The sequence below is a fragment of the Bombus flavifrons genome, chromosome 13 (assembly GCF_040668555.2).
Source record: "Bombus flavifrons isolate JBK064 chromosome 13, iyBomFlav1_principal, whole genome shotgun sequence".
NCBI lineage: Eukaryota > Metazoa > Arthropoda > Insecta > Hymenoptera > Apidae > Bombus > Bombus flavifrons.
In genome coordinates, this window is record NC_138454.1 from 8,376,511 (window position 1) to 8,402,593 (window position 26,083).

General features: G+C 46.1%; 1 protein-coding gene across 2 annotated transcripts in view; it reads left to right on the forward strand.

Annotated features, from left to right (window-relative positions):
* LOC138186344 (kin of IRRE-like protein 1) overlaps window positions 1–26,083 on the forward strand; it is a 256,576-nt gene that overhangs the window by 175,386 nt on the left and 55,107 nt on the right. For both annotated transcript variants that reach the window (XM_069126144.1, XM_069126143.1), the window contains exon 3: window positions 5,705–5,916. In XM_069126144.1, coding sequence (XP_068982245.1) covers window positions 5,705–5,916 — 212 coding nt within the window. The remainder of the gene's footprint in view (window positions 1–5,704; window positions 5,917–26,083) is intronic.

Here is a 26,083-nt window from a genome sequence, read left to right on the forward strand (position 1 = left end):
CGGAAATATTCACCGGAACCAACTTCCATTTCGACGAGACTCATTGTCGCCGACAGCACGAACGTGAAAACAAATAGCAATCGTTGGGATACGAGTTATCGTATACAAACGTTCTCGTCATTCCTGCCTCGACGAAATGCTCTTTTCGCCTCTGCTACCAGTGGCCCCGAATTCCAAGCGGACGCAATAACGAAAAAAAAAAGACGTTCTTCGTTCAAATTTATCGATGTCACGCGTTTCCCTCTTTTTACCATCGAACGACGCGACACGCGACGACTCGTCGAGAAGAATTCCTTCCATCTTCCGATAACTCGCGAATGCAAATGAAACTTCTCGTAAAGGAGCAAAGAGGAACGTGGTATTTGAAATTCAGGTTAAAGCCGCGGTTCGACCGACGCGCAACAAAAATTCGTGTGGTGCACGGTCGTGGTAGATCGCGCGAGTAAAAGCCCGGCAAAAGCGGATGAGATCGGTAGAGTAAAGTTACCGAGTTTCCACTGTTTTACTTCGCGGTCTCGGAAGAGCGAGCAGCTAACTGCGTTGATAGTGACACAGACGCATGACGAGTATGTATCTATGTATCGTTCTTGTTTACCCTATACTCGTACATCGTTTATCATTTTTGCGGGACGAGTTCGAGGATAAAAAATGAAAGCACGATACCAAACGGAAAAAAGCCATGTGGCGCGCGGCTAACGGACTGGAAATCACTGACAGTATTTTTAATTGTCCACCTCTAATCATTTTTACATTTTTTAACGAACCGTAAGGGGTTTATTCTCTTTATTCTCTTTTCACGCACCCAGTACTCTCGCGTACGGTTCTTGCACTCTTTAAAAAGGGAATATCCTCGTGACAACAACAACGCGCGTCCGTGACAACAACGCGTCCAGAGTAGGGAATAGAAAAATGCCGGTCGTAAAATGAAGAGAAAAGATGCAGAACGAAATAAAGATGTAAAATGGAGGAGAAGAAACGTCCCGAGACGGTCGGATAAAAGTATAAATTTATAAAGCTCGAAGACGTCAGAACGATAAAGTATGTTCTCTGTGAGGTAAAACAACTCCACGAGAATGTCAGAAAATTAGCGTGGCAATAAATAAGCGGACATACAATATTCTTGAAGGAAACGTAAGCGAAGTAAATGGTGGATGGTCTCCATTTATTTCGCCGCTATTTATCCTTTGCCCGGAGGACATGCATCATTTTTACGAGGAAAACGCGAAGCCAGGGAACCGCGGAGAGCCACGCAAAAAGAAGCAACGCCGGTGAAGCTTGCGGTGGAAAAGCAACGCAAATGGGGCAAAATACTGAAAAAGGACCTGCATGTTTCCTCTGTAATTACGCAGCGGTGCATGGAAAATAGATCGTTGTCCCAGTGGCTCGTTCGCTCACTCGAACGATCTTAATCGACGACGAAAGATCAACTCGTGCGATCTTAACCTTTCCTCGTACTCGCGGTTTCCACTCTCTCCAATAATCTTGAAAGCTTGAAACTGTGATTTCTCCTGCCATTAGATCGAACGCGGAACGAACGATATCGTGGGATGTCGCTGCGTTAACAGGCTGATTGATAACTTCGTTATAGTTGAGCTACCGGGATTACCACGGTTGCCAGGGGTAACCTATCGGCTACAAAGTCGAGAAACTTAATTAACGAGAAAAACCTCGGAAGAACGGGTTGTAAAGTGGATCCGTATCGCGAACCGAGACCCGTATATTCGTGCCGGTGCTATTTACCCTTCGCCCGGAGGGCGTGTATCATTTTTACGAGACGAGGGCTGAACAGAAGGGTGGGTAGCCGGCACGTAAGAGCGAAGTGGAGGAGAGTGACAAAGGTGAAAAAGAGAGAGAATGAGAGAAAGGAGAAGTAGGTCGCGCAGGAACAGCAAAAGGGATCGAAGGGAAAGGTCGCGGAGGTGGTAGAGCGAGAAAGGGGAGAAATATTGGAAAACGGGCTGCGCGGCGAGATAAAACGTTTCATAAAACAGACATCGATTCCGTATTACTCGGTGGCGCGTCGACGTGAATCGAGCAGCCCGTCGCGTCGCAAAGCTACTCGACGAGTGGCTGAAAAGTCGCTGTAACGAGTACCCGACGAAGAAAGATACGCGTTTCCTTATTGCATCTAACCGTGTTCCCATACCCGACATTGCGAACGTCCCTCGCTGCGCTCTTATTTCCTCTATTTTTCGACCCTGTTTTTCATCCTTCTGTCTATCGGTACGATCCACCCCACTCAGAAAATCCCATCAAAAGGAAGAATTCGCTACGACGACGACGACAACGACGACGATGACGACGCGTTGACGAGACACTACACACACGGCTAATCGGAAATTTTACGAAACAAAACCCCCATTCTACTAAGATATATCGTATTGGTCGTGATTTTTCCATTTCGAGTAAAACAATATTTGACGATAAATATTTCGCGCGCTCACCTATGGAAATATCTCGTAAAAATTCGTTCGACGATATTTCAGATTTTTGCAACGACTAATGATACGTTTGACGAAATAAAAAAAATAATAGACTCGTCGCCAACGATCAACGAAATCGATCGAATCGAATAAGCACGATTTAACGCCGATGTTTGCTAATTCCAAATCCTGTACGACGGATGCAGAAACTTTTCAGGAGCAAATTCTTTTACCGTCGTTTTCTTTCCGTTTCTCGTCTCTTCGGACATCGTTGAAAAAGCTTGTACGAGCTAGAAAGCGGACTGTTCCTAATTTTATGGATCGAGTCAAGATGGCAACGTCGTAAATACAAAGAATCGCGAGACCTCGTAATTGCTGTATGATGCATTATATGGTACCGGCTAATGCTACATAATTATGGCACATTAAACCTTCGTTCCATAACAGTATTTCACTTGACATTTTTTTCATCTCTTTTATCGTCCGCTATAACAGGGGCGCCGATTCAGGCGTTTTTAGCGGCGGTATATTCATTTAATGAATATCACAGAGCGAAATGGTCAGACTGCGGTTTAACGTCCTACGCAACTGTTTAAGGATTTCGTTGAATTTTCAAGACGAAACATTACCGACGATTAACCAGCGAAATTGCTGGATTTCGAACCGGCTCCTGTAGTCTGGAGCTTGAAGCACGTTTATGAAATTTACCCCCCCCCCCCAAAAAAAAAAGATAAAGAAAAACTAAAGGAGCTCGTTAAACGTTCGTGCAGAAAGGAACGTGCATGCCGTGTATTATTTTATCGTCTTATTTCGATCGTTATTTTATTACAGGCGCGCCGCTCTCTTTTACCAATTTGCCATGAAAAACGATTAATAATATATTTATTTAAAAACACGTATTCCGTGCTACGTGCGCAGAAATGACGTTGAAGCCGAGCAAATAAAACATATAAAAGAGAATTTCGGGAATCACGAGGTGTTTTAGGAATTAAAGTACGCGATGAAGTGTTTGCAAGCCGGTGTGTAAACGCGTAGCGATGTATCGTACGATGTGGCGCATCGATCATCGCGAAATTTCAGCGAAAAAGTAATTGAGACGGTATTTTTGTGAGGAAACGACGAGAACGGCAGAACACGCGGAAATTTTCGCCATATTTTAATCCGTTCACGATACACGACACCCTAGGTTCATCAATCTCCGCCGTTTTAGCCATCCCGTTCCATCGTCTTTCGTCACCGATCATTTATTTCGCGATTCGCTTCCGCCTTGTATGCGCGACTGTCACCCAGAAATGGCCACTCCACCGGAAAAATTTTATCAGACTACGGTTGCTCGGCATGTTTAAAAATGATGCTCAGACATTTGCCGTGTCAACGAGTACATTAACGACGAGTTTATCGCTCGATCCTCAACGTCGCATAATGTACCAAAGAAAAATGAAATCGCGTATCCGAGCTTACCGAGTAAACCGAATCTCGTTTCAGACATGATACAGCTTGAAATTTCAAGTCTTCGAGCGACGCACAATCGCGCGAACATTCCGTAGCTCGTAATAATTATTCGCGCGTAATGAGCAAGAATATGCCGCGAATCGTAACCTATCGTCCTCGTAATAACGAATTGAGAAACTATGTCGAATCGACAGTTTATAGAGCAAAAACTTGGTGGATTTTCTTCGACGGGAACATTCTCGTGACGCGACGTGTTATCGCCGTTATTGCACGCTGTCGTTGTTGTTAGCAGAGTATCGTTGAAGGGGGAGTAAAAAGAATCCGGTCGAGTAAGGGATAAAATCAACACTAGCCGGTGTTCGGTTGACTCGCGTCGCTTCAAATGATAGCTTTAAGGAAAGGTAAACGGTTTCTGTGTCGTGTTAAACATCGTCTGTGAGTGTACGCAGCAAGAACAATAACTCTGAACTGTTTCCTCCGCCATGTCCAGCAGTTCGTTAAAGATTACACTGTGTTGCTCCGCCAGTGATATCGATACTCTTTGGTCGAGACCAATTTCCGTATACGAAGGTAAATAACTGGTTGGAAAAAGGTCTTAAAAAGCGTGGAAAATGTATAATTGGATACGCGTCGCGTATCGATAGTTACGTACATATATTAGAACGATTCGATTTGGCGTAATTGATTTTGCCACGGTAGTTTTTCCTCTATCCGCGTGTGAAAGCTACAAATCGGAAATGTGAGATATCCGCGTACACGAAATATCAAACAATACAACATTGGTTTAATTGCGTTATCTCTAGTCGGCCGCACGTTGTACTCTCGACCGACGATAATTATTTTATCGATTTGAAATAATTACATTCTCTAGTAGGTGAGTAATAATGGCCGCGGTCAGTGGCTGGCGTTCGGCGACCACCGCCTGCCTCAATGAATCGCAATGGAAAAGACTTTTTCGGCTGATTCGGACCACGTTCCACCTCTGTCCTTTCCATTCGTTTCTCTCTGTACCAGCCGAGCCTCTTACAATGAAACCTGCACGCTCCACTCGAATTTCATTGGCTAGAAATTGCGATCGTTTCCTACATACATATCGAATACCGCAGGCCGTTCCGCGAATTCTTGCCATTCCACGTGCAAGTCGGGCGTCCCAGCGTAGAAAAAAACGCTACGGCCAGCTAGCAAGAGAATGGGCGAGAAACAGAAACGACAAAGACAAAGCGGTCCGACAAGAACTTTCCACGGTTCCATTCAAAAGGCTCTAGGAATGCGAACCATCCTATATCGAGTACCTCTTTTCCTTCTCTCCGACACTATCGGCCGCTTTCCATCAAACGCTTCTCTATCTGTACTAAACGTGCCACTGGAAAGATAAAACCAACCTCCGACCTTGATTAAAGGCCAAAATTTCTCTAGTTTCTCGCTATATTTTTAAGGGCAATACGTTTTTGCATTACAGTGGAAAAACACGTTCAAGTCGATGAAATAGCGTGGAATACGAGCGTCATTGATCGCGACAGATTACGAACAAATATACGCGAGTAATAACGATTATTATATTTTGAACACTCCAACTACTTACCGAGCATTACCGATCCTTCCCTTTCCCCCTTGCCCCTTGTCATTACCACCGAGCTTCGATAAATGCGAATCGCATATGTATTACGTTAAGCACTTACGATATTCCAATAAATTTCAGTGTCGATTTCCACCTGGCAAACACACGATTTTCATTGTTCGAAGCGACGCGGTGATTATATCGGTCGAACGCTAAACAAACGGGGTCGGCTTGTTATTGATCTCCGGGGATTCTTTTTTACTCGTTGTAGGATCGATGCCAGAGAGAAGCCGGTGACCAAAGCGCAACACTCCTCGGATTCCGGGGTGTTCGGACCGCGAGCATACTTCCGCACGGCATTCCCGAGTCCTGCGGTCCTCGTGATCGAGGACATCAAGAGGCATGACGCGGCCACTTACAGGTGCAGAGTCGACTTCCGCAAGGGACAAACACGTAGCTTCCGATATAACCTCACCGTCATCGGTAAGTCTTTCGTTACCATGTTCAATATTTCAATGGAACGCGGCTGATTCGTTCGAGTTCACGTAGAGTACATATTTTTCTGTGTCCGAAATACCATTTTTGTTGCTAAAGGCGGCAGCAAGCGACGAAAGAGTTTGATCAAGATCAAAGCGGCGCCTTTAGGAGCCGGTGAAAGGCGCGGCGTAATTTCTGATGTCAAACAAATTTAGCGGGTCGTTGAAAAGGACCCTCGAACGACGTATTACAGACGAAAAAGCAATGTGTAAAAAAAAAAGAGAGAAAAGGAGAAAAAGTCGATGATCACGGCAGGTCTGCGAAGAAGAAGGTACATACGTATTTCTTCATTTTCAATGAGACCAAATATGTATGGCAATCTCGACTGTCGTGTCGTAAACTAGAACATCCGGTAGCAACGCCAATTGGTGTATCGATACCCAGCAGGCATTCTATTCTTTCAATAGCGATTGAACCCAGGTTAAAGTATACTTGTAAAGAGGACCCTTCCCGCAATTGTATCGATTCGCTCGTCTAGACGCCAGACTGATTTATTAATTTATTAATTCTCTGCTTAATATTAAAAGGATTAGACGAAGTAGCATTCTCGATAGGTTATATATATCGCACAAGTACGAATCTAAATTTAATACTGACAGGAATTAGAAATGTTGAGGTTATTCGATGTGTAAACAGAGAAAGCTCGTGGATAAATTGTAAGGCAAAAAATATATTTAAATAGAAGCGTAATTATAAGTAAGAATATAATTTGAGCTGGTACAGATCCGCACTCTAGCTGTGTTACCCAATAACTGAAAACCCCGAAGCCAACGTCTCCTGTCTACCGTTTATGGTCTGTCTTCGTCGCATTCTTTTGTCTACACGCTGTCGATGGCTTCAGTGCTTGAGAAAACTAAAAAGACCAGATGTAGAGTTTTCTTAGAAGTGGTAACCACTTCAACAAGAAACAATTGCGGATATTTCTGTACTTGGTTTAAAAATATTCGACTCGAGCACGAAAATGCTAGGAAGTAAGTTACTTGTCAAGAACCAAGTTTAAACTTTGTTAATTGCATTTCTTGGCGAAATTCGCGAAAGGCACAGGTATACGTGCATTTTTCACGACTGGTATTCTGACCTAATTCACGGTCCTTGGATTTTTACGGGCGTCATAGCCAGCTTACACTACAAAAATCTATCGCTTGGGCCAATTACCTGACGCGAACAGCGTTCACTCTGTGGTCAATCAATGGTCACCGGTGGTCACTTTCCTCAAAATCATTTCTACCGACTACCTCGCCACTGTGGACGCTTCTGGAGACTCTCTTCCGGTTCCAATTACTTCTGTGGATAGCGAGTTCAAGCTCGATCACTGATCGGAAATAATCTATCACTCAATGGGTTTCCTTTCGGCCGTACGTTCGTAAGGTGACGTTGCGTGTAATGAAATTTGAGACTCGAAGATCACATTTTCGGAAAGAAAACTTCGATAATAAAATCACGACGCGAGAATAGCTGTTGAAGAAGCTAATCCCAGCAATGGCAGAACGATAAGAGAAGGAGTATCGGTAAAAAAGAAGAAAATAACGTGCAAGAGGAAAAATGAAGCTTCTCTGCGATCTTTTACGATTTCGAAAAGCGTCGAAATTGAAGAATGGAAACTCCGAAGGAAACGAAGCCGAACTACAAAGGTGCCTACACACAACTCTGATATATTGTATACGTACGTGCAATACGAAATATATAATAATACGAACAAATATACGTTCGAGCGATGGAATCGATCGGGAATCAGGCGTAAGATTACAATTTCGCGTTACGGCTAACGCGTTGACGTCGTTCTTCTTCCGAAGATATTCTCGCATTTCCATGGTACGCGAACAAACACATGCTCCACTTACGAAGCGCGCGCTTCGCGTCGCCCCGTTACTCTCGACGTCGAGTGAAAAGTGCAGTTCTCAGCGGGCTCTAAGTCTGATCAAACAAATGGCGACTGTTGAAAAATTCATGAGCCAATCGAAGACGCGCAACCCTTGCTCCGACTCCGTGCTAGACTCCGTTCCGTATTCCGTGGCTCTATCGTCAGCCACGTGGATCTCTCATTGGCAATCTCTGCTGTTTACGCTTTTTCTTTTAATCCTGGTAACGTGATCACGAGCAGAGACTATCGGAATTGAAAACCGTTGAAAGTCTCTCGAGACGAAGATATTCCTCGTGTCCGATTGTTTGACGGTTTCGTCCGTGAAAAAATCCAAAAGCGAACGGAACGTGCTATCGATGAAAAGGACAGGATCGAGGGAGAAGAGAGACGATAATTCTGGAAATAAATTCTGTACAGGAACTGGACAAGTTTTCAGGAACGAAAGGAATCGAGCAAGTATGCGTCGCGGTCGATCATAAAGTCCACAAGATACGAAAGTGTAACTTTCATGGATGCTCTTCAAAGCAGTCGCTAGTGAAGTACCTTCGAATCTCGGGATATTCCATATAGCTCGCGGCAGGAATATAACCTGGAAAATCCTGGCACCGATCCTTCGATACCGGAATCCATCTTTCGCCGCAATCCCGTACCTTCTTCCGTTTCTAACTCATCGATCGAAAGTTAGAAAGCAAACGAAGACGAGAAAAAACGAGAGAGAGAGAGAGAGAGAGCCAAGCGATGGAAAAGAGAGTAGAAATGAAGAAGAGGTAACGATGAAGAGAAGTAGAAAAATGCAAGAAGGGGGCGAGAATGGTATAAATGTCGCAGTGCAGATTCCGAGAAAACCTTCGGGCTAACGTGGAATTGCTCGATCTTTATCCGTTCGGATTTCTGCGTTTTTACACGCGTTCAGCTACGCGCGCATCTTCCAGGAAGAAATGTAACGCGATGTCTTTGGATGATTTTCCTATGCTGAATGCACGGATCGTAGAAAATTTTCGTAGATGCAGCTGGCCGAAAGAGCGGGACCCGCGATGGTTGGATGCGCGCGATATTCTAAAAAAGAGTCACGGAAGAAATTTGCCCGGCTGGAAAACCGTCCGCTTTGAGCAAGGTATTTTCATCAGAGGAGATTGGTTCCCAAGAGTTCCTAGATTGCGTCCATCCACTGGATTTTCCCTCGTAACAGGCGTCCTTCCGTTGCCCCTGGTCCCTCGACCTACGTTTTTATCGGTCATTTCCCTTTCTTTCATATCCTGCTTCCACTCTCCGCCCATTTCCGATGATACCCGACGCCGATATGCGTATCCTTGTATACCCCGACCTCGGACTTTTTCCTCGACCAGAGGAAAGCGAAGAGTTACTTGTTGGCCTGTATCGAATTTCCCTCTGGCGCGTGCTATTGTTTCTTTTTCCGCGCGGTCGATCAACGCTTTCGTTGCCGTGCGAAAATCGAGTAGCTCACACTTCTCTGACTCGTCCGTTTCGGAAACGAAGGGATAAAAACACGGCGCAGGTGGGACGGGGCAGTCAAGAGACGGCGGACTGCCCGAGAGTTTAATGAATCTCCGGGAACAGATTCCCGGTACGCGAATATTAGTTTTCCGATTGCCGCGCAACGCGTATCGTTTTATTCGTTCTTTTATTTCCAGCTGTAAACGTCACGGAAACAAACACACGCGACTCTGCTAAAATTCGATTCTATGGGATCGCAGCCGCGTTCGTAGTCGCCTACAAGGAAACGTAAAAATTCTGGAAAAAGTTAGGAATCGCGCGACCAAACGTACGACAGTTGTTTATTACGATTTACGGTATAGTAAGGCAAGAACTATGATAATTCGCTGACAACGTTTCCTCGTGCTTTTTTTAACCGCGCTGCGGAAACCGGACAAAAAGAGTCGAGATGGAGGCAAAAGCCACTCAAGGTGTAACTTAGTCTGCAAATTGCATCGCTGCGTTGTAAGCTGGTATTAAAGAAACGGAAGAATGTACTTACGCTAAGCGCAATTTTCCATTAGGGCGGTCACGAGCGACATGAAACTGCCGCGTACGGCTTCCCACGAACAACACCAAATATCGTTTCCATCGCAAAAAGAGATTCTATGCCATCCGATCCATGAGTCGATGAATAGCGAGAAAAAAGCGCGTGCAGCTTTCAAAAAGTTTGGCGATCGGTTTTAATTGATTCTCTCGTAGGTTTGTTTAAAAAACACGTATGGCAGGTAAATGGACGCGTTAAGCCGCTTGGAAACACACGTCGAGACTTACCTCCTACCATTCGGTACTCACACGGTGGCTAAGGCCCGAAAGTAAGTTCCTTAAGTGGAGCGAGTCAAGCTGATCTTCGATCTCGGTGAACGACACGATAAAAAGTTGACACGGAAACTTAACTTATCCGCCATCCTTCGGTGATGAAGGTTGATGATACGTGTACGACTTAATATCGGTATAACTTTACGCAGAGATAAGCTGACGGAAACGAGACGAAAAAACGTGGAAACACGAAGAGCACGTCGATCGTTGAAGTGTAAACGCCATCGGCCGATCGAATCGGAACGTAAAAGCTGTTATCTATGGGAGTCGAGTGATCTAGAAACAACGACAAAAAAGAGAAAAACAATCGATCGCACGCACACGGATGGCAAATTTCTCGACAAGAAAACAGGGAACGCGGAATCGGGCGTCATGTGTGCCGGAAGGTCTTTGTTTTTGCTGGGCGGAAAGGTGTCTGTGGCAGAGGCGGTGATAGCGACTATCGTATGTGTTGACGCCGCAGACGGATGTTCTGGCGTATGAAGAAGCGAGAGAAAGAGAGAGACGAACAGAAAGAGAAAGAGAGAAGTGCAAGAAAACCAGGCAGGTTGTCGAACGAGAGGTGAAACCGTGGATCTCCGAGATCTATTCCTCCAGCCGCGAGCTCTGGGGTGGAGATGGAAAATTGTAAAAGATGGAAGCGAAGCCTGCTGCTGAAGTGGTAGGAAGGAAGAATAGAGATCTGCCCTCGTTAAGGAAATAATCCGCGGCTTAATTAAATACAGCGCAATTAGTTCTGCTTCTATAGCTGGATGGTGGCTGTGTGCGTGCGTACGCTCGCGACGTACAGGGTGTCTCGAGCAATTCTCAGTCGTTGCGGAATTTCACTCGAGGGAAAGAGACGAGCGTGAAAAGGGTGGCTTGCTCCGCGCTTTCAAAAACTTCGAGAACCGGAAAACAAGAGAAGCTTCCTTTCTTTCTCTATTTTTTTCTTTTTTTTTTTTTTTTTTTTTTTGAACGCGTTAACCACACGGAAAATCGTTCTATTCTCTGGTGAAAACAGCCTCTCGCGGCAAGTACGAACATTTTGAAACGATCCGTATACGCGAACGTATCGTCGTGTCTGTCCCTGCGTGGGTGCAGGGAATCAAGAGAGGGTGAAACAGCTTTTCTCCCTTGGTTTCTCCAGTAGCAGTGTGCGTGCTCGTGAGCGCACTAACGCTTACGCGCTCTCCTTTCGTTTCCCCTAGTCAGCTACTGCGAGTCTGTCGTTTTTGCGAAATTCCTGGTCTCGCGTATTCACGAATTCGTGTCAAACCATCGTCTTCGTCATCGGAGAAGACTGAGAAATATAGAGAAAACGAGAGAGAAAGAGAATAGGAAGGATCGAGCAGATTAGGTGGTCGAATTAGAATTTCAAAAATCCACGCGAAACTTTCTACGTTAACTCGAGTCAAAGTCGGTCGAGGGAAAAGGAAAGGGGGAAGAACTGCGCATAGAAATGGACTGGGCTGGACAAACCCCGTCGTTAAATTTTCCCTTAATTAACCTCCCTCTCTTTCGCGCTTCTTGTCTCCTTTTCTTCGTCATTCTTTTTCATCCCCCTTCTCTAACCTTCCACCTTTTATTTTTCTTTCTTTGCTCGACCGTTTCGCTACTTTGCTACTGCTACGTCTCGTTTTATTTCTTCCGACTGTATTTCACCGCACCTCCTTCCGGTTGTATTAACGTTTCCTCTCGAAAAGTCTCTGTTTGCATTCGCCACGCGGAAAATTGTCTCGACGTTTTTCCCGAATCGATATCTATTCGATCTCCGACGCGATTACCTCTTAACGTCGTGGCCTAACGAAACCGTGCACTAAATGTTCGTCGTTCAGCTTCGCCCGCTAAAAAGTCGATCCTTACGTCAAGGGCAAATATCGGAAACGAAACGAAATCGTTTCGGAGAGGCAGCTTGCCGAACGGACGAAATTCGAAAGCGATTTCGTAAAATAGTTGATTTAAGGACGAAGCGAGCGTTGCATCGGTCGAGAGGAAAGGCAGTCGATATCGGAATGATCTCGAAATTGAAAAGACCCAGGACGAGAAGAAGCGCGCATCGATGACTCGTTAAATAACTCTTCTTTATTCCAACAAGCAGCAATTTCACTTGAAAAGCGTTGAGCAGCAATTTTTTCCGGGCTTTTACTCGTGCGCATACGCTCCTCTGAACGTACTATGGGAGTTTGTACCGAGGTCGGCAACCCTTTTCCCAGCCGGTGCAGGTGTAGGGTTATGTGCTACGCGCCGACTAATGGGGAAAAATAGTAAGAGAAGAGCGGGCGAAAAAGAGAAAGAGAGAGAAGGTAAAAGAAAAAGGACGAGGAGGCCTGCAAGGGAAAAAAGTTGGTTGCGCGCTATCGGCCACCGGATAGCTGTACATAATCGAGCCTCTCCGTGGCGAGGATAATTAACCCCCACGTCCGTTGTCCTCTTGCGAACCGTATAAATTGAATCGCGAGTACTTCTCCTTTCTGCAGTACTCTTCGCTTTTCTACTCGCTTTCGATAATCCGGCCCTCGGTTCCGCGGCATTGCTAATGCTCCACCGGCGAGGCCACTGGCAAATCGAATTAAACCGGCGATTATACGCGTGTTCGCGTTCTTTCTTCCAGCGAACCGGCATCGCTACACAACGAGCAAAAGGAGAAGCCAGACTGAAATAAAGGAACAAATAAAAAAGAAGAAGAAGAGAGTTAAAGGAAGAATAAAGAAGAAGAGAAAAAGAGAGACCGAGATAGCATTTGTCTTTCACGATCACAAAAGACTGTGGAAAGCCGAACGATCGAAATTTCCATCGCGGTCGCACAAGGAGTCGCACTACCGGCGAAATAGTCGGCGGAATGAAAATGCGACAAGATGGGCGAGCTCGTACGGAATGCGACAAGGGTAAAAAGGTGTGAATGTTGGCTTGGCCGAGGGCCGAGGGTAAAGGGACGATGAGTTAGAAAGGGGCTGGCAAAACGGGGTCCGAGATCGGAAAAACGGTCCGCGAAGTCGTATGAATTTATGACCGGCATAAATCCGCTCTCGCGCACCACGATTTTCACCGAGGCCTTCGCACTTCTCCGTTGCCTCTAGAGCCTGCATCTCCCACGGCGAAATTGGAAAGATGCTGCTGGCGCGACAGGGTTCCCGGCAAATTTATTCAACGTCCGACTACGGCGTTTAAGTGCTTCGCCATCGCGTTGTACCAGATTATCAGCAAATCCGAACAACACCTTGAATTTCCGAATACACGAGAGAATCTACGACGAGATACTTGGTACAAAACTTGCACCGCCATCCGAGAGAATTTTCCACGAGCCAACGAGATTATACGATTAAAATTTTTGGACCTCTCTAAATTTTTGGACGACTTTAAATATGTGCTGGCTGGATCGTAATGTGGTGTGGCAGAGGGAAAGAGAGAGAAACGGAAAGAAAGAAAAAGGCAGAGAGAGAGAGAGAGGTAGAAACCTGGAAGATCGACGATCGTTCGCTAGAACAACTGCAGCTACAACTGTGCAATAAAGGAAAAGACATCTTAAATCCTAGAAAATATACTCTCTGCTATCTCGGGTAAAAAGATTAAAGCTGGAAGAAGAGCCGTGCGTGCACGGCAAAAGCTACGAAAAATTACAAACCGTTTTATGATTTTGCCCGGTTGAAAAAGGACGAGCAACGTCGAAAAAATATGATTTTCTCGTGGCACGTAATTATCCAATTCCTATGCGGGCAATTCAAAAATGTAAATTGACCGTACGAGTGCGCCTTTAATCGAATAAATTTAAAGGTTGGCAAATTCGAACAAAAAACGAGTCGTTATTTATTTCCAGTTGCTGGGCAACTTCTTCAAAGCAGCTACCTCGATAAAGTATGTCGTTTCTTAATTGCTTTGTTGAAAAAGAACGCGAATCTCGGAGGATGTACTTTTAACTCTATTATAGTACGTCGTGACTGGTTAAGTGAAAAGAAGCAGCATCCAGGGGATAAAGGGGTGGAATCAGCGAGGAACGCCGATATTTAGGAGAAGTAGTTTTACAGGAATGCAACCCATGCTCGATTTCCGGAGCATTCGGAGGACTCCTTCCAAGCCGACGCTTACTTCGCACTCCGCGCGATCTTGGTTCCGGCTTGCTGAACTATGTGTGTGCCGACAACAGGCTTGCGGGCTAACAGAGCGTTAGAACGAGCGAGTGTTGTCACCCGCGGTGTGATAAACTGCCGGTCGCTAACTACGCGAATTATTCCAAGTAGAAGGTACTGGCGCGGCGGAGGCCGCCGCCGCCAATGCGACGCTAGTTCCTCAAGAACTTTCTCTCGCAGATTTCGAGCCGAGCTCGTGGATGCGAATGGCAGAATAGAAGACGGGTATCCCTCGCAGAGCTTTTCAGAGCTTTCAGGTTCGCGAAGAAACAGCGATTGCTCCATTTCGAGAAGCTTTTGCGCGTTGTAGTTAAAAAGAATTCTATTCGGAGCGTGAAATCTCGTTATCCGGCCGAATTAAATAGACGAGATTGCGGCTAATCGCATCTTGATCCTAATTTGTATCTTGATCCTAACTCTTTCGTTTCCTTAAAGCTTCGTTAAGCTGCGCCGATTCTGCAGAAACAGATAATTGCAAACAGGAGAAAAAGCAGCGTGCAATTAGTCGGTGTATTTGCGAGAGTTTCGCGTGAAAACGGTATAGCTGGTGGTTCGCCGTATAGTCCACAGAGTCGATGTTATCGAGCAGTTAGGTCGGCAAGGGATGTGTCGCGTAATCGAAAGAAGGAGGCCAGCGACAAAATGGAATCGACATTCGGTGCATCGGTTGCTTGAAGCATACGTGGGTAGCCAAAAACGACCGGTAATCACGTTAGTTTCCCACGAGAAGACCCGTGTGACTCCCAAGTGTGAGTATTGCCACCTGTTTGGCCGTACTTGCAACTGCTTCCCCGCTGTAACCGGTGCCACGACCAGTTCCGCTCTCGAATACGAATGTAATTAGTGGGAAATTGAACGAGGGGGAAGAAACCCTTCTGCAGTTAAATGAATGTCCCGAAGATTAATGGCCGTCATTGATCGTCGAGAATCGATCGCGCAGCCAGGTACATAGACTCTTCGATCGACGGAAAAAATGATCCAATCTCAAGATTAAAGAACATTATCGATCGCTCGTTCGAATATTGATTTCTCGGTGCAGCATTAGAAAATTTCGATCGATCAACCGGAACCGTCATTGAACCGGCGTTGAACGTCGATCGAGAAACTGGTTCGTAGCGGTGGTCATCGTAGGATTATCACGAACGATCGATACGTCGGAACGCATCGCGTACGAATACCAGACGGAATGCAGATTTTATCGGACGGATTCTAGCCACAGCTCGTGATTCGATAATGCGGAATGCGTGATTCGTTGTTGCATCGACTGGAGAGAAAGTTGTTCCGGAAGGCAGGCGAGGCTCGCGGATGCGCCGGCACATCGAGATTCGTACGTGTGTCGGTTGACGAATATATGCTACGTCGTCGTAGCGTAATGTTTCGCAAATATTGACGTAGAAATCGGCTCTTCCATGTTCCGCCCCGTTTTGGCCCCGTTTCAGTCCCTCCTACGCGGCGATCTGACTGCAGACGCCTAAATTGGCCCGATACATCCGACGAACGTGGAGCGGGTACATAACTCAATAAGTACACAAAATTTTCTTCGCCGTACTGCTGTCGACGAATATTTCACCGAGGATACCGTCTTCTACGAGAACGCATCCAACTCTGTCTCCGCTCGAACGCCACGTTACCGTTCGAAATTCTTCCGTCCTCTGATCCACTCTTCTTCGAAACCTGTCGCCTGTTCCATGCTCGCCAATAATCATCAGCCTTTTTGTTCATCGCCGCGTTGCTCGTCCGATTCTATATGGCTTTTATATCCTCAAATTATCAACTGCAATAGGATGTCGTGCTTGGAAAGGGACTGTCCCATTCTGATCGTATTCTCGCGGTAACGGTCGAGTTTCGAAGGTCCAAACGAACCTCAGGTACCAGAGCTGACACAGTCGAGCACAATCCGCACGGATGCAGGCGTTTACAAAGTTCCGAGTCTAACAAGATTCTTAGCGAGGAGTCTACAGCTGCCCCGTAAATGTCTCCAAGTACGAATCCTTCGGATATAAAGTTCAAAGTGTGCTTTCAACAAACTTCGAATACGTCCTTATCCAAGACCAAATACGTTCCGATTCAATCCTGTCGGCGTTTCAGCGTACTGGCCCAAAAGGAGAAAGTCCTTCTTGCTGCGCGAATTCCAAGCTATTTTAACTTTTTAGTCGCGACGTTAACAATGCTACGCAAATATTTTACCGTCGTCGGTGTAGCAATTTGCAAGCCAAAGTATTCGTTAATTACGAAGAGGTTCAAAGTTGTTCGCGCAACAACGATGACAGCGACAGCGACAACGCCGGAGAAAATCCTATTTCGGTCGTAATAAATACGGATTCGTAATTTGCCGAAATATCACAGTTTATTCCTGACTCGGGTTTCTCGGAATATTACGATCGGAAAGCGGTTCGCAGGAGTTCGCGATTGCAGCACTTCAGTAGGACGCGATATATCTTCGAATCTGCTAATACGTCTGATCTAACAAGTTTCTTACTGTGAAAACTGCTTGGCCATTCTTCCTCTGGCACTCTTCGCCACATCTATTCCCCAACTCCTATCGATATCGTCGCACGTGCCCACCAACTTTCCTCGCAGTGACTTTCAATACGCGCTTCCGCTTCCTGCAAAAGCAAGAATCGCCGATATCTCTATCGGTCGTGGAAAAATAAGAAACGAACGAGAAGACGTCGAAACGTTTATCGAGGCGAGGACACAGCGTAAGTTACCTCTGTGGTATATCGATCGCTCGGCCAACCGAAGAATTATTTCTCCTGGCAAGTAATCTTCGATTTCCGGTTGAAGACGTACTCGCCGAAATAAAGCGCGTGCGACGCGATGGGTCGCGTCTTTCGAAGGAGAAATCGATGAAAAGGAAACGGAAACGAGACGAGAAATCGTTATGTAGTCTGGCTGGTAGAGGAATGGCAACCACTGATTCACGGGGTGAGGCACGCAGGCAAAGCTAGAAATCTGACGACCGGCCAGCAGATTTTAATATTTGCAGCCATATCTCAACGGGGCGAACTTTTGCCGGGAGAAATGGCGAGCTGGCTCTCACTTAAAATCACTTTATACGAATCGCGGCCACTTTTTCGCCCGTCGTTTCGTATCCCCGAACCGTTTCCCGACCGTATCCCCGCTCTCTCATTCCTTTCGCAGACCCATAACCCATATCCCATGGAAACTCGCGAAAATCCATTTCGCTCGCTCGTTCGCTCGCTCGCTCGCTAGCTCGTCGACGACTTCTGGAAACACCCGCATTATTCTTACCGACCCTTGCTTCCCTTTGCATTATCCGGACGACGTATGGTGTCGGATAACGTTTCTCTCGAGAAATGTCTGTTGCGTCACCATCCACCGCCAGCGAAAACTGAAGGGGAACGAGGGACTTTTTCGGAATTGAAAAACCTCTATAGATCGCGTAGATCGCGACCATCACCCTGTCAGCAAAAATTCTTCCTTGTTTTTCGACCTGTAACTCTCTTCCCTCCCACACCGCCCCTTTCTTCCTCGCTTTTATCCCATCTATGTTCGGAAGGGGTCAAACGCCGTGGCAAAGATGGCGTGTTAAGCGATTCGTGGTGATTTATAGAGGTGAGCGTCGAGTTGAAGGTAACGCGAACTCGTTTTTTCACGGTTGCGGATATTTCAGGCCGATAAAGGACCGCGAAACGTCGAGGCATCGTATGATCTCGATTAACGAGTTATCAAGGAATCGAAGGACAGCTATTTGCCGACCAACGATTTAAACACTTGGATCGAAATCTGCCCTTCCAAGTTAGTCGAACTTTTACACGAATGCACGCCACTGTAATTAAAGAACGACCGGTCGATCGAGGTCTCGCTGCCAAGAATAGAACTGTATCCCCGGGAATCGTACAACGAACCGTGGCATCAAATTTTCCGCGAATCGGCTATCTTCGAGATATTAATTATTTACTTTTACCGTCGAAGTTAGTTTTTCTGGGACGCTGCGGCAAAGCCGGGCACCACGTCGAAACGTTCTCGTGGATAGAAAAAGACCGATCATATTTTACGATTCTTTCGGACCTGCTAGTGCGTCCCTTAATGATCGAATTTGGCGCGTTAATCGAAGATTAATCGGCCAGCGGTACCACGCGGTGATCATAATTCAATCTCTGGTCTCGATAAAAACGCACAACGTTCCGGATCCCATTTCGTTCGGTCGGAAAAGAAGGTAAAAGAAAGCGGCTCAGATGGGAGGAAAAGAATAAGTCGAAATTAACGAGGATCGGTAGCGTTAGCTTCGTTTCCGTGTGCCTTGCAATATCCGGCCTCTCTATAATTAAAACGTCCGCCGTTTTGACTTATCGGCTGCCGGTACGGGAACGATCGCTCGTCGAAAAGAATATACGAATTGGCGGAAGCGTGCACGAGACATGGCAGAATTCCCGACAAAATCCACCTCTCCTCTCTGTGCCGTGAAATCGTCCTCGTCGTCGACGTCGTCTCTTTCTTCACAGAATTCCGGCTAATCAACGTTGTTCCGAGCGCTCTGCTAAGACCGCGTCCGCATCCAAAAGACGTAAGCTGCAGCCGCGGAAAGATGAAAGGCAACGCGAGTCTTCTTCCTAGTCATCGAGAATTCCTAGCCATCTTGCCTTTTATACCCTGTCAAACAAGAAAGCCTTTTGTTCGTTGACCTCTTCTTCCTCGTCTTACGACCTACCACCCCCAAGATCTCCTTTCTTTTCTAGTCGCCCGCTCTTCGTAAGACCTTTTTGTTCCCGTAGCGTCGCGTCGTGTCGAACAACCAACTTCTTTCGTTTTCGGAACACGGTCCCGACCGATACGCTTCTCAAATTAAACGTTTCCACCAACTAATGTTATCGATTTAATTTATACGTCGCCATAAATATTTCATTTGCGTCTAGACAATCTTAAAGAATAACACGGCTGTTGGCGAGTCGTCCTCGAGGAAACTGCTGGCCGTAAAAATTTAACAAGCAGCTTTTGGCGTACTACCGAGTAATGGAACGGTCATCGTCAGGAAAGCAGGTCGAATCGAGGTAAAAAGGTAGACGATGGAGCGGAAAGAAGGCTACGGGATGAGATACTGGAAAAGACAAAGACCACCGTTGATCTCATCGAATTCGCATTTATTTATCGTCTGAGCCAGTTGCAAAATTGTTCGTCCGATTCGAATCGGAGATGAAATTAAGATTCATAAATTTCGATTTAATTGCGAAACAAACGGTAAAGTAAAAACTGTGGATTGCGTTAAGAACTTACTCGAAATATACAAATTGAATGAAACTCCCTGCTGAAGCGTTCCAAGTTCGTTGTATTCGCGTCGGTCTTGCCAACGGCGTAAAACGGAATTTTCGTAAACTCTCGAAAGAAACACCGGAGAAATTAATCTCGGTAGTCGCCTGGTTTTGACATGCAACCAAAAAAAAAAAAAAGAAAAAAAAGGAGAAAATGACGACGGTGTGTACCGACTTGTTTGGTCAAGCAGTGCTTCCTTGTTCCGATCTTTTCTCCGTAGAAACACGGGTAAAGTATGCTGTGACGACGTGTCGCGTGACATCGGTACGCGAGGTACGCATGAAAAATGCTCACACGCGCTTAAAAACGTCCCTGGTTCTGCGTTGCCGGCATACGAAGTGGCATTCGGCAAACATCGCGCGGCTTTTCAACTCGCCCGGAGCTTCAGGCTTACGAGGCTTATTCAAATCGTCCGGAACAGCGGAGAAGATGAGAACGGGGCAGCAGCTAGAAGCTGAAGCAGCTCGCTAGCCAGCTTTCCTTCTTTTTTTACCGGTTTGCTTCCAGTCTTCCCTCGTCTCTTTTTACTCCTTTCAGAGACAGCCACGACCGTAGTACTTTCCTCCGCTTCGCCTAGGAGCTTGCGAGACGAAACGGAGAATAACGCGGATGAATATCTTGCGTCGTCATTGCCATTTCGCCAATAGCCGAAATACCTTCGTCAATGGCACTTTCTATTCCTCGAGTAACTCAACTATACAACATTTTCTAACGGAATGCAAAAGTAAACTATTTTATCTACGACCTTTCGCGTTTGTCCAGCGCGACATCTTGCATGTTGGTCATTCCGACGAGTTCCATTGGAGCGTGGTCAAGTATTTTAAAACCGCACCACGATCTCTCGACGAACGAATGGCACGGCCGTACACCAACGGTTCGTTTGAATTTTCGCAGGGTAGTGGAAACTCGTGTAGTTCGCGCGATTCGTGAATTTAACTTTTCGACGATGGCAAGGGAGGATGGAATGGACGATGGTGCAAATTAATTCACGACCTCGTGACCAACCAGTCTAGTCCACCTCTTGCCATTGAAAACTCCTGTTTCTTTCGGGCTTCGCATCCGCTTTGTCATCCGGATATTCCGAACGGACATCGTTACACCGCTTCGCTGGTCCTTGGACCGTTTGATTAACGACCGAACGACGACATATCGAGCACACGAAACAAATTGGAAAGGAAACGGCAGACGTCCTTTTCGATACGATCTTCCTTATTATTTTTATCGGTCGTCCGATGATACAGTCGGAGGTAGACCACGACTCGGTGTCGCATCGTGGTGACGGATGCGAGCTGGAATTCTCATGGAGAACTACGTTCTCGCTATCGACTCGAACGACGCTAGCTGCGAGCTGTTAACGTCAAGAAAGGCAGTGAAAAGGAAGAGAGAGAGAAAGAGAGAAAGAGAGAGAGAGAGAGAGCGGGACGAAAGAGGATCTAGTTCGCGGAGAACGACGAGCTCGAGGCTGACAAGGAACATGAACGATGGGACGACGTTCCCGTCGACGAATTTGAAAATAAAATTTGACATTTTTATTGAAATCCAAGAACGAGGTATCGTACTATGTCTTGTCGTGCCGTGACAGACTATGTATACACCCGCATATACATAGCACATCCTTCAAAGACGAAAATCTTCAGACGGTTTAATAGTACCCGCGAGATGATGGATTTTAGCTCGAACGTTGCTTCCCGAAGGATGTAATCCATTAGAAGCTAATTTTTCTAGGCGTTCGGTTCGTTGGCTCGTTCGACTGTTAGAAATCGCGGAAAATCCGACAACAATCCCGAAAATACCGAGTTTCGTTAGTGGAGCGAATTTTTCGAAAATTTCAACGTCGACGAGAAGTTTTCGGCATGGACGTTTGCCGAACGTCAGCCAGGGCGAAATTTCAGCACGTCGCCGCTCAAACATCCACGTGAAGGTAATTATTAATCGAGGTGGAAAGAATGTCGTTAACGAAGACTCGCAAGTTGACCAACCGACTCTGCGAAAGTTTCGCTACTTGTAACTTTCTGCTTTTCTCGCTAACGTGCTTTGCATCTACGCCAACTACGAAAGTCTAACGTGACGCGCGACGAGTTCTCCCGATGCTATCAAGAGGCGAACGCAAAAATTGTTATCAGCCTGAATCATCCTACTTTCCTACGTTTTATAGTCTTTTTTTTTTTCAAGTATGGTCGCGCGTTCATACGTATATTTCCGAGCAATACGACGTTACCCTGGAGATTAAAGTATACTTAACGTAAAACGCATTCATTCCCGCGAACAATTTCTCGCGACGATTTTACAATCTAATTGTTCCGGTTGCTGCCATAACGCGGCGGATTTCCCGTGAAAAGGAATACGTTAATCGTAGGACCAGACCGAGTACGGATATTCGTGTATTTTCATCTATCCATTCGCGAAGGTATGTATACACCAGAGCGAATGATTTTCCCTCCGGTGGAGGCAGAATTTCCGCGCGTCTCTGGGACCCCTTTTCCCGGGAGTGTTCGTGCTCGTTCCTTTGGAGATCGTCGCGCGAGAGGATAATCCAAGATTGCCGCAGACAGAAAAAAAGGATGAAAAGCTGGGAAGAAAGACGGCGAACGGCGGAGGAGATACTCGACTCGAAAAAGGGAAACGAGAGAGGCAGTAGAGAGAAGGAAGAAGGCAGAGCGTAGAAGTCGTGGCAGAATGACGTGGCTTCTGTCGACGTACCTAACCGCTAGACGGTCTGTACTACAAGGGTGGTAATTGTTCGAGAATCGATTTATCTCGTTGTAGGGTAGAAATCGCTGTCGCCTTAACCAATACGGAACGTCACGGCATGGACCATGATATTCTTGTCAATAACAATTTACCTTTTGTATGCACGGTTCAATCTAGGCTATTCTCTTCAATCGAATGCACCAGCCAGCTAGCTGTTCTGGCGGCGGATTAACGGTAGCGCAAAAAATGAGAAGAGAAAGAGGACCGAAGGTTAGAGGACCGAGAGATAAGCTTCCGACGACGTTGATCGAAACCCTGGCTGGAGACTTTATCGCATCGGTCGGTAGATGGAAAAATATTTTGCGCTAGTGGAGGAGGAGGCGCGAGGGCGTCGGAGAATTTATTAAAGTGTTTATTTAACCGCGCATTTGTTTGTTGGTCGAGTTTTCAGATACTGGAGAACAATAAAAATGCAAATAAAGAATTGTTCGAGCGGGCGGCCAATGGTAATTATTATGCGCGGAAGTCTATTCCATAAATCGTAAACTGTTCTCGCCGCGTCGATGAATAATGAAAAAGAAAACATTTTAATTGATACAAGAGCGATAATACGTATTTGATAGTCGGCTATCGATCTCGACCGTCTAATGGATCTCGTTCGGATCGAATGGTAGGAAAGTCGCCACACAGAAACGAAAGGAAGCGAGTAAGCAAGATTAATCTGGGGCAAAAATGTGGCGATATCGTTGTCGGAGAATCCGAGAGCGGAATAATAAGCGAATTTTTTCGTGACATGCAATTTCGTTTGCGAATGCCATCTGAAGGTGCGATCTAGCCTGCGGGAAACGAGTCGGGGATCCCGATAACTGCGAGCAATCTGCTCCATTCTCGGCTAGGTCAGTGGGTCGTTCGCATCAGACCAACGATTTCCGTCGATTTCTTAGCTGCGCGACCGAACCGGCTTTCGCTAGATTATTTTAAACCGAAAAGTCACTTTGACAGATCGGCGCCAGAATTTAAAAAGTGTCGCAGCCGAGAATTAATTGGAGCGTAACGAATACGAGGCGTCCATTTAATCTGGATAGGTCCTTAAATATTTAAAAAGCCTACCCAGCGGTAACCGGGCCGTTTACGGGGTTGATCAAAGCCGGAGATCAATGGAGCGGAGGACTACGAGAAAGGTCTGCGTGTCGATGAGCCAGAGAGAGAATCTACTCCAATTTCTACTCCGGCGGATCTTAAAGCTGTGCTGTCCGACCACGAGACTCTCTCTCTCTCTCTCTCTCTCTCTCTCTCGCTCTCTCTCGCCACTTACGATAATGTTTCTGCTCGTCTGACACCACTCGGCTATTACTATTGGGGAACCATTCCCTTGAAATTTAACACGCTTCCCAGTTGTCTGACTTAATAGTGGCTCCTACCATCGATGCACCACGGTATTTCTCTCAATAGGGTCTGGCAATTGACGCGAAGACTTCCATCACGCGAATCCACTGTGAAACGTATGGTAATGCGAGGCATCGATCCAACTAATATATTATAACAGTTCGAGTTTAACGTTATATCGCACACGCGCCTACGCCTCGTTTCCTCTGTAAGCGGCAATTGCTTTTCTCTCGGTTAGGCGCTCAGACGATGCCGTGTAATTCGCAGGTTTTTCGCCTCCATACGAAGCGACGCGATGCGACGCGACGGGAAATTCTGGCAACGCAACGATCCATCCTCGTTCGTCGATCTCAATGAACAATGTCGACGCGTCCAAGCGCGATCGCTATTTCGCTGATTCATTCGCCGCGTATCGACCGCGGAAACGAGAGGTTCGATGTTTCGGTAATTAGTCGAGTTAAAGGAAATTTCCATAACAATGTAAGAATTATGATGTTAAATCGAGCAGCTATAATTCCCGTAGATCACTGGACATCGTATATACGCGAGTATCGTGGTAACGAACGTTTTGAATTATTATAACGGAGCTCGATCGGACGAATCTATTTAACGGGTAATCCCTCATATCCATGATCGCGTAACTAGTATCAAAACAAATCCAACTCGCGTTCCAACGTATCGCCATGATATTCTCACAGCCTCTCCCTCCTATTTCGATCGTATTCAATTTTCCAAACGCGAATTTCCAAATAAATCCCTGCGAATGCGTTCAGAATATTTTTAATTATCACACCGTGAAACGTTTCGCGCGTATACAGAAATTACAACTTGCTGTCGTCGCGTTGCGTCGTTTAGTCGGCTTGAACGACAGTTTTTCGCTATGTTTTAATCCGTCGCGTCTCTCCGATTCGGATAATACGAGTACAACGTTTCGGATGAAAATTCGCGGATGTATTAAAGTTTGGCAAATTAAAGGGAGAACGTGCTTTACTTTCCAGTTTGAAGCCCATCGTGCGATCCTGCGAATCGCATTGTTCGAAATCGAACGACCGCCATGGCGAAATAAAAAGCTGAGCGTTTTGTGCGCGGTTACGTAGCGTTGCATTTCCTCGCTTGCGAATTCGGAAACTCAATACCCTTCTGAAATAAATGTTTCATTCGTCGTTGCTAATTTTCTCCCGTTACACTGGCTTCTCTCGTTACGAGATTCAGCCTTCGGCGCAATTTCCCAACTACAAGTAACAATCGCGCCCCGCTAACCGGAAAAAGGAAGAGGTGTCGCCCGATTGTCAACGTTTCGCCAACATTTCCCTCGGTTAGGATAGATGGGCGATAGTTTCTGAGAACGATCTCGGATAAACGCGTGCACAGGCTCTGGCTGCGTGTACACAGTGGTTTGTAATTAACTCGATTAAAATTGCGGCCAGCGTGTGCACCACCTCCAACGTCCCTTCATTTCTCCACCTTCGTACACGAACTAACCATTTTTTGCTCGTACGTCTACCAACCGTACCGACTACCCCAAGTTATTTCAGCTTCGTATCTCCGATACGAATCGGTGGAAATTAAAACATCCATAGAGATTTTACAGGTACGCGTACGTTATGCGTTTTAATCGATTAATTCTATTTAATCATCTTGAACTTGGCGTCTATCTAAAAGCTTCTACAGTTATTACTTTTCATGCGCGTCATAGCGAGTGAATTTCTCATATAGAAATATAGAATGTACATTGGCGATGTTTAAAATTGAACTCGACACTCGAGGTGGTAGGAAGCTGCGCGCGACTAAATTGCTCGACAGCTTGCAACAGAGAGAATTGGATGACCATCGCTGGTAACGGTGGATACGCGTAAAGCGAGGCAGCCTCAGATATATGCGCAGCTATGCTACATAGGGGTGCCTATTTTCCAGCCAGCCCTGAAATTATCGGCGTGGTCTGAGCGAGGTCCATTGATTACCACTGGTAATTGCCATTACAACCTCCATCTCCCGGCACCACTTTGCTCTCCTCGCTACTCGTCCCGCTACGATCTCTTCCAGCACCGCGAACGTCTGGATATTCTCTGTATTGGCATTGAAAGTCAACCGTTATCGAGTGCGAGGCGCACCAACCGTGCTTCGCTTCGTTTAAACTTTAAATCATCGTCTACAGTCTATGAATCTCGCGCGCTCTCCAAACCTATTTATGTAGTTTCGATTCGTTTCGACGAGAATCAAGAATTCTTCTTTCATCTCTGTTACAAATCGCCATTACATTCAGACAACTGAATCTGCAAATTTATCCGCTCGCTTAATGGAAAGATGCAGACAGCGTCGCGAGCAAGTCTAGTACCTTTTCAATTTCGAAAGAGAACCGAGTCTATTGCTGGAATTCTTGAGCAACGTTTAATATCACTCAAATCGCTAATCGGATGAGGCATACGATCGAATCGGTTAATTGGATCGGAGATCAACCTTAATTTCTCTGGTAAATTTTATT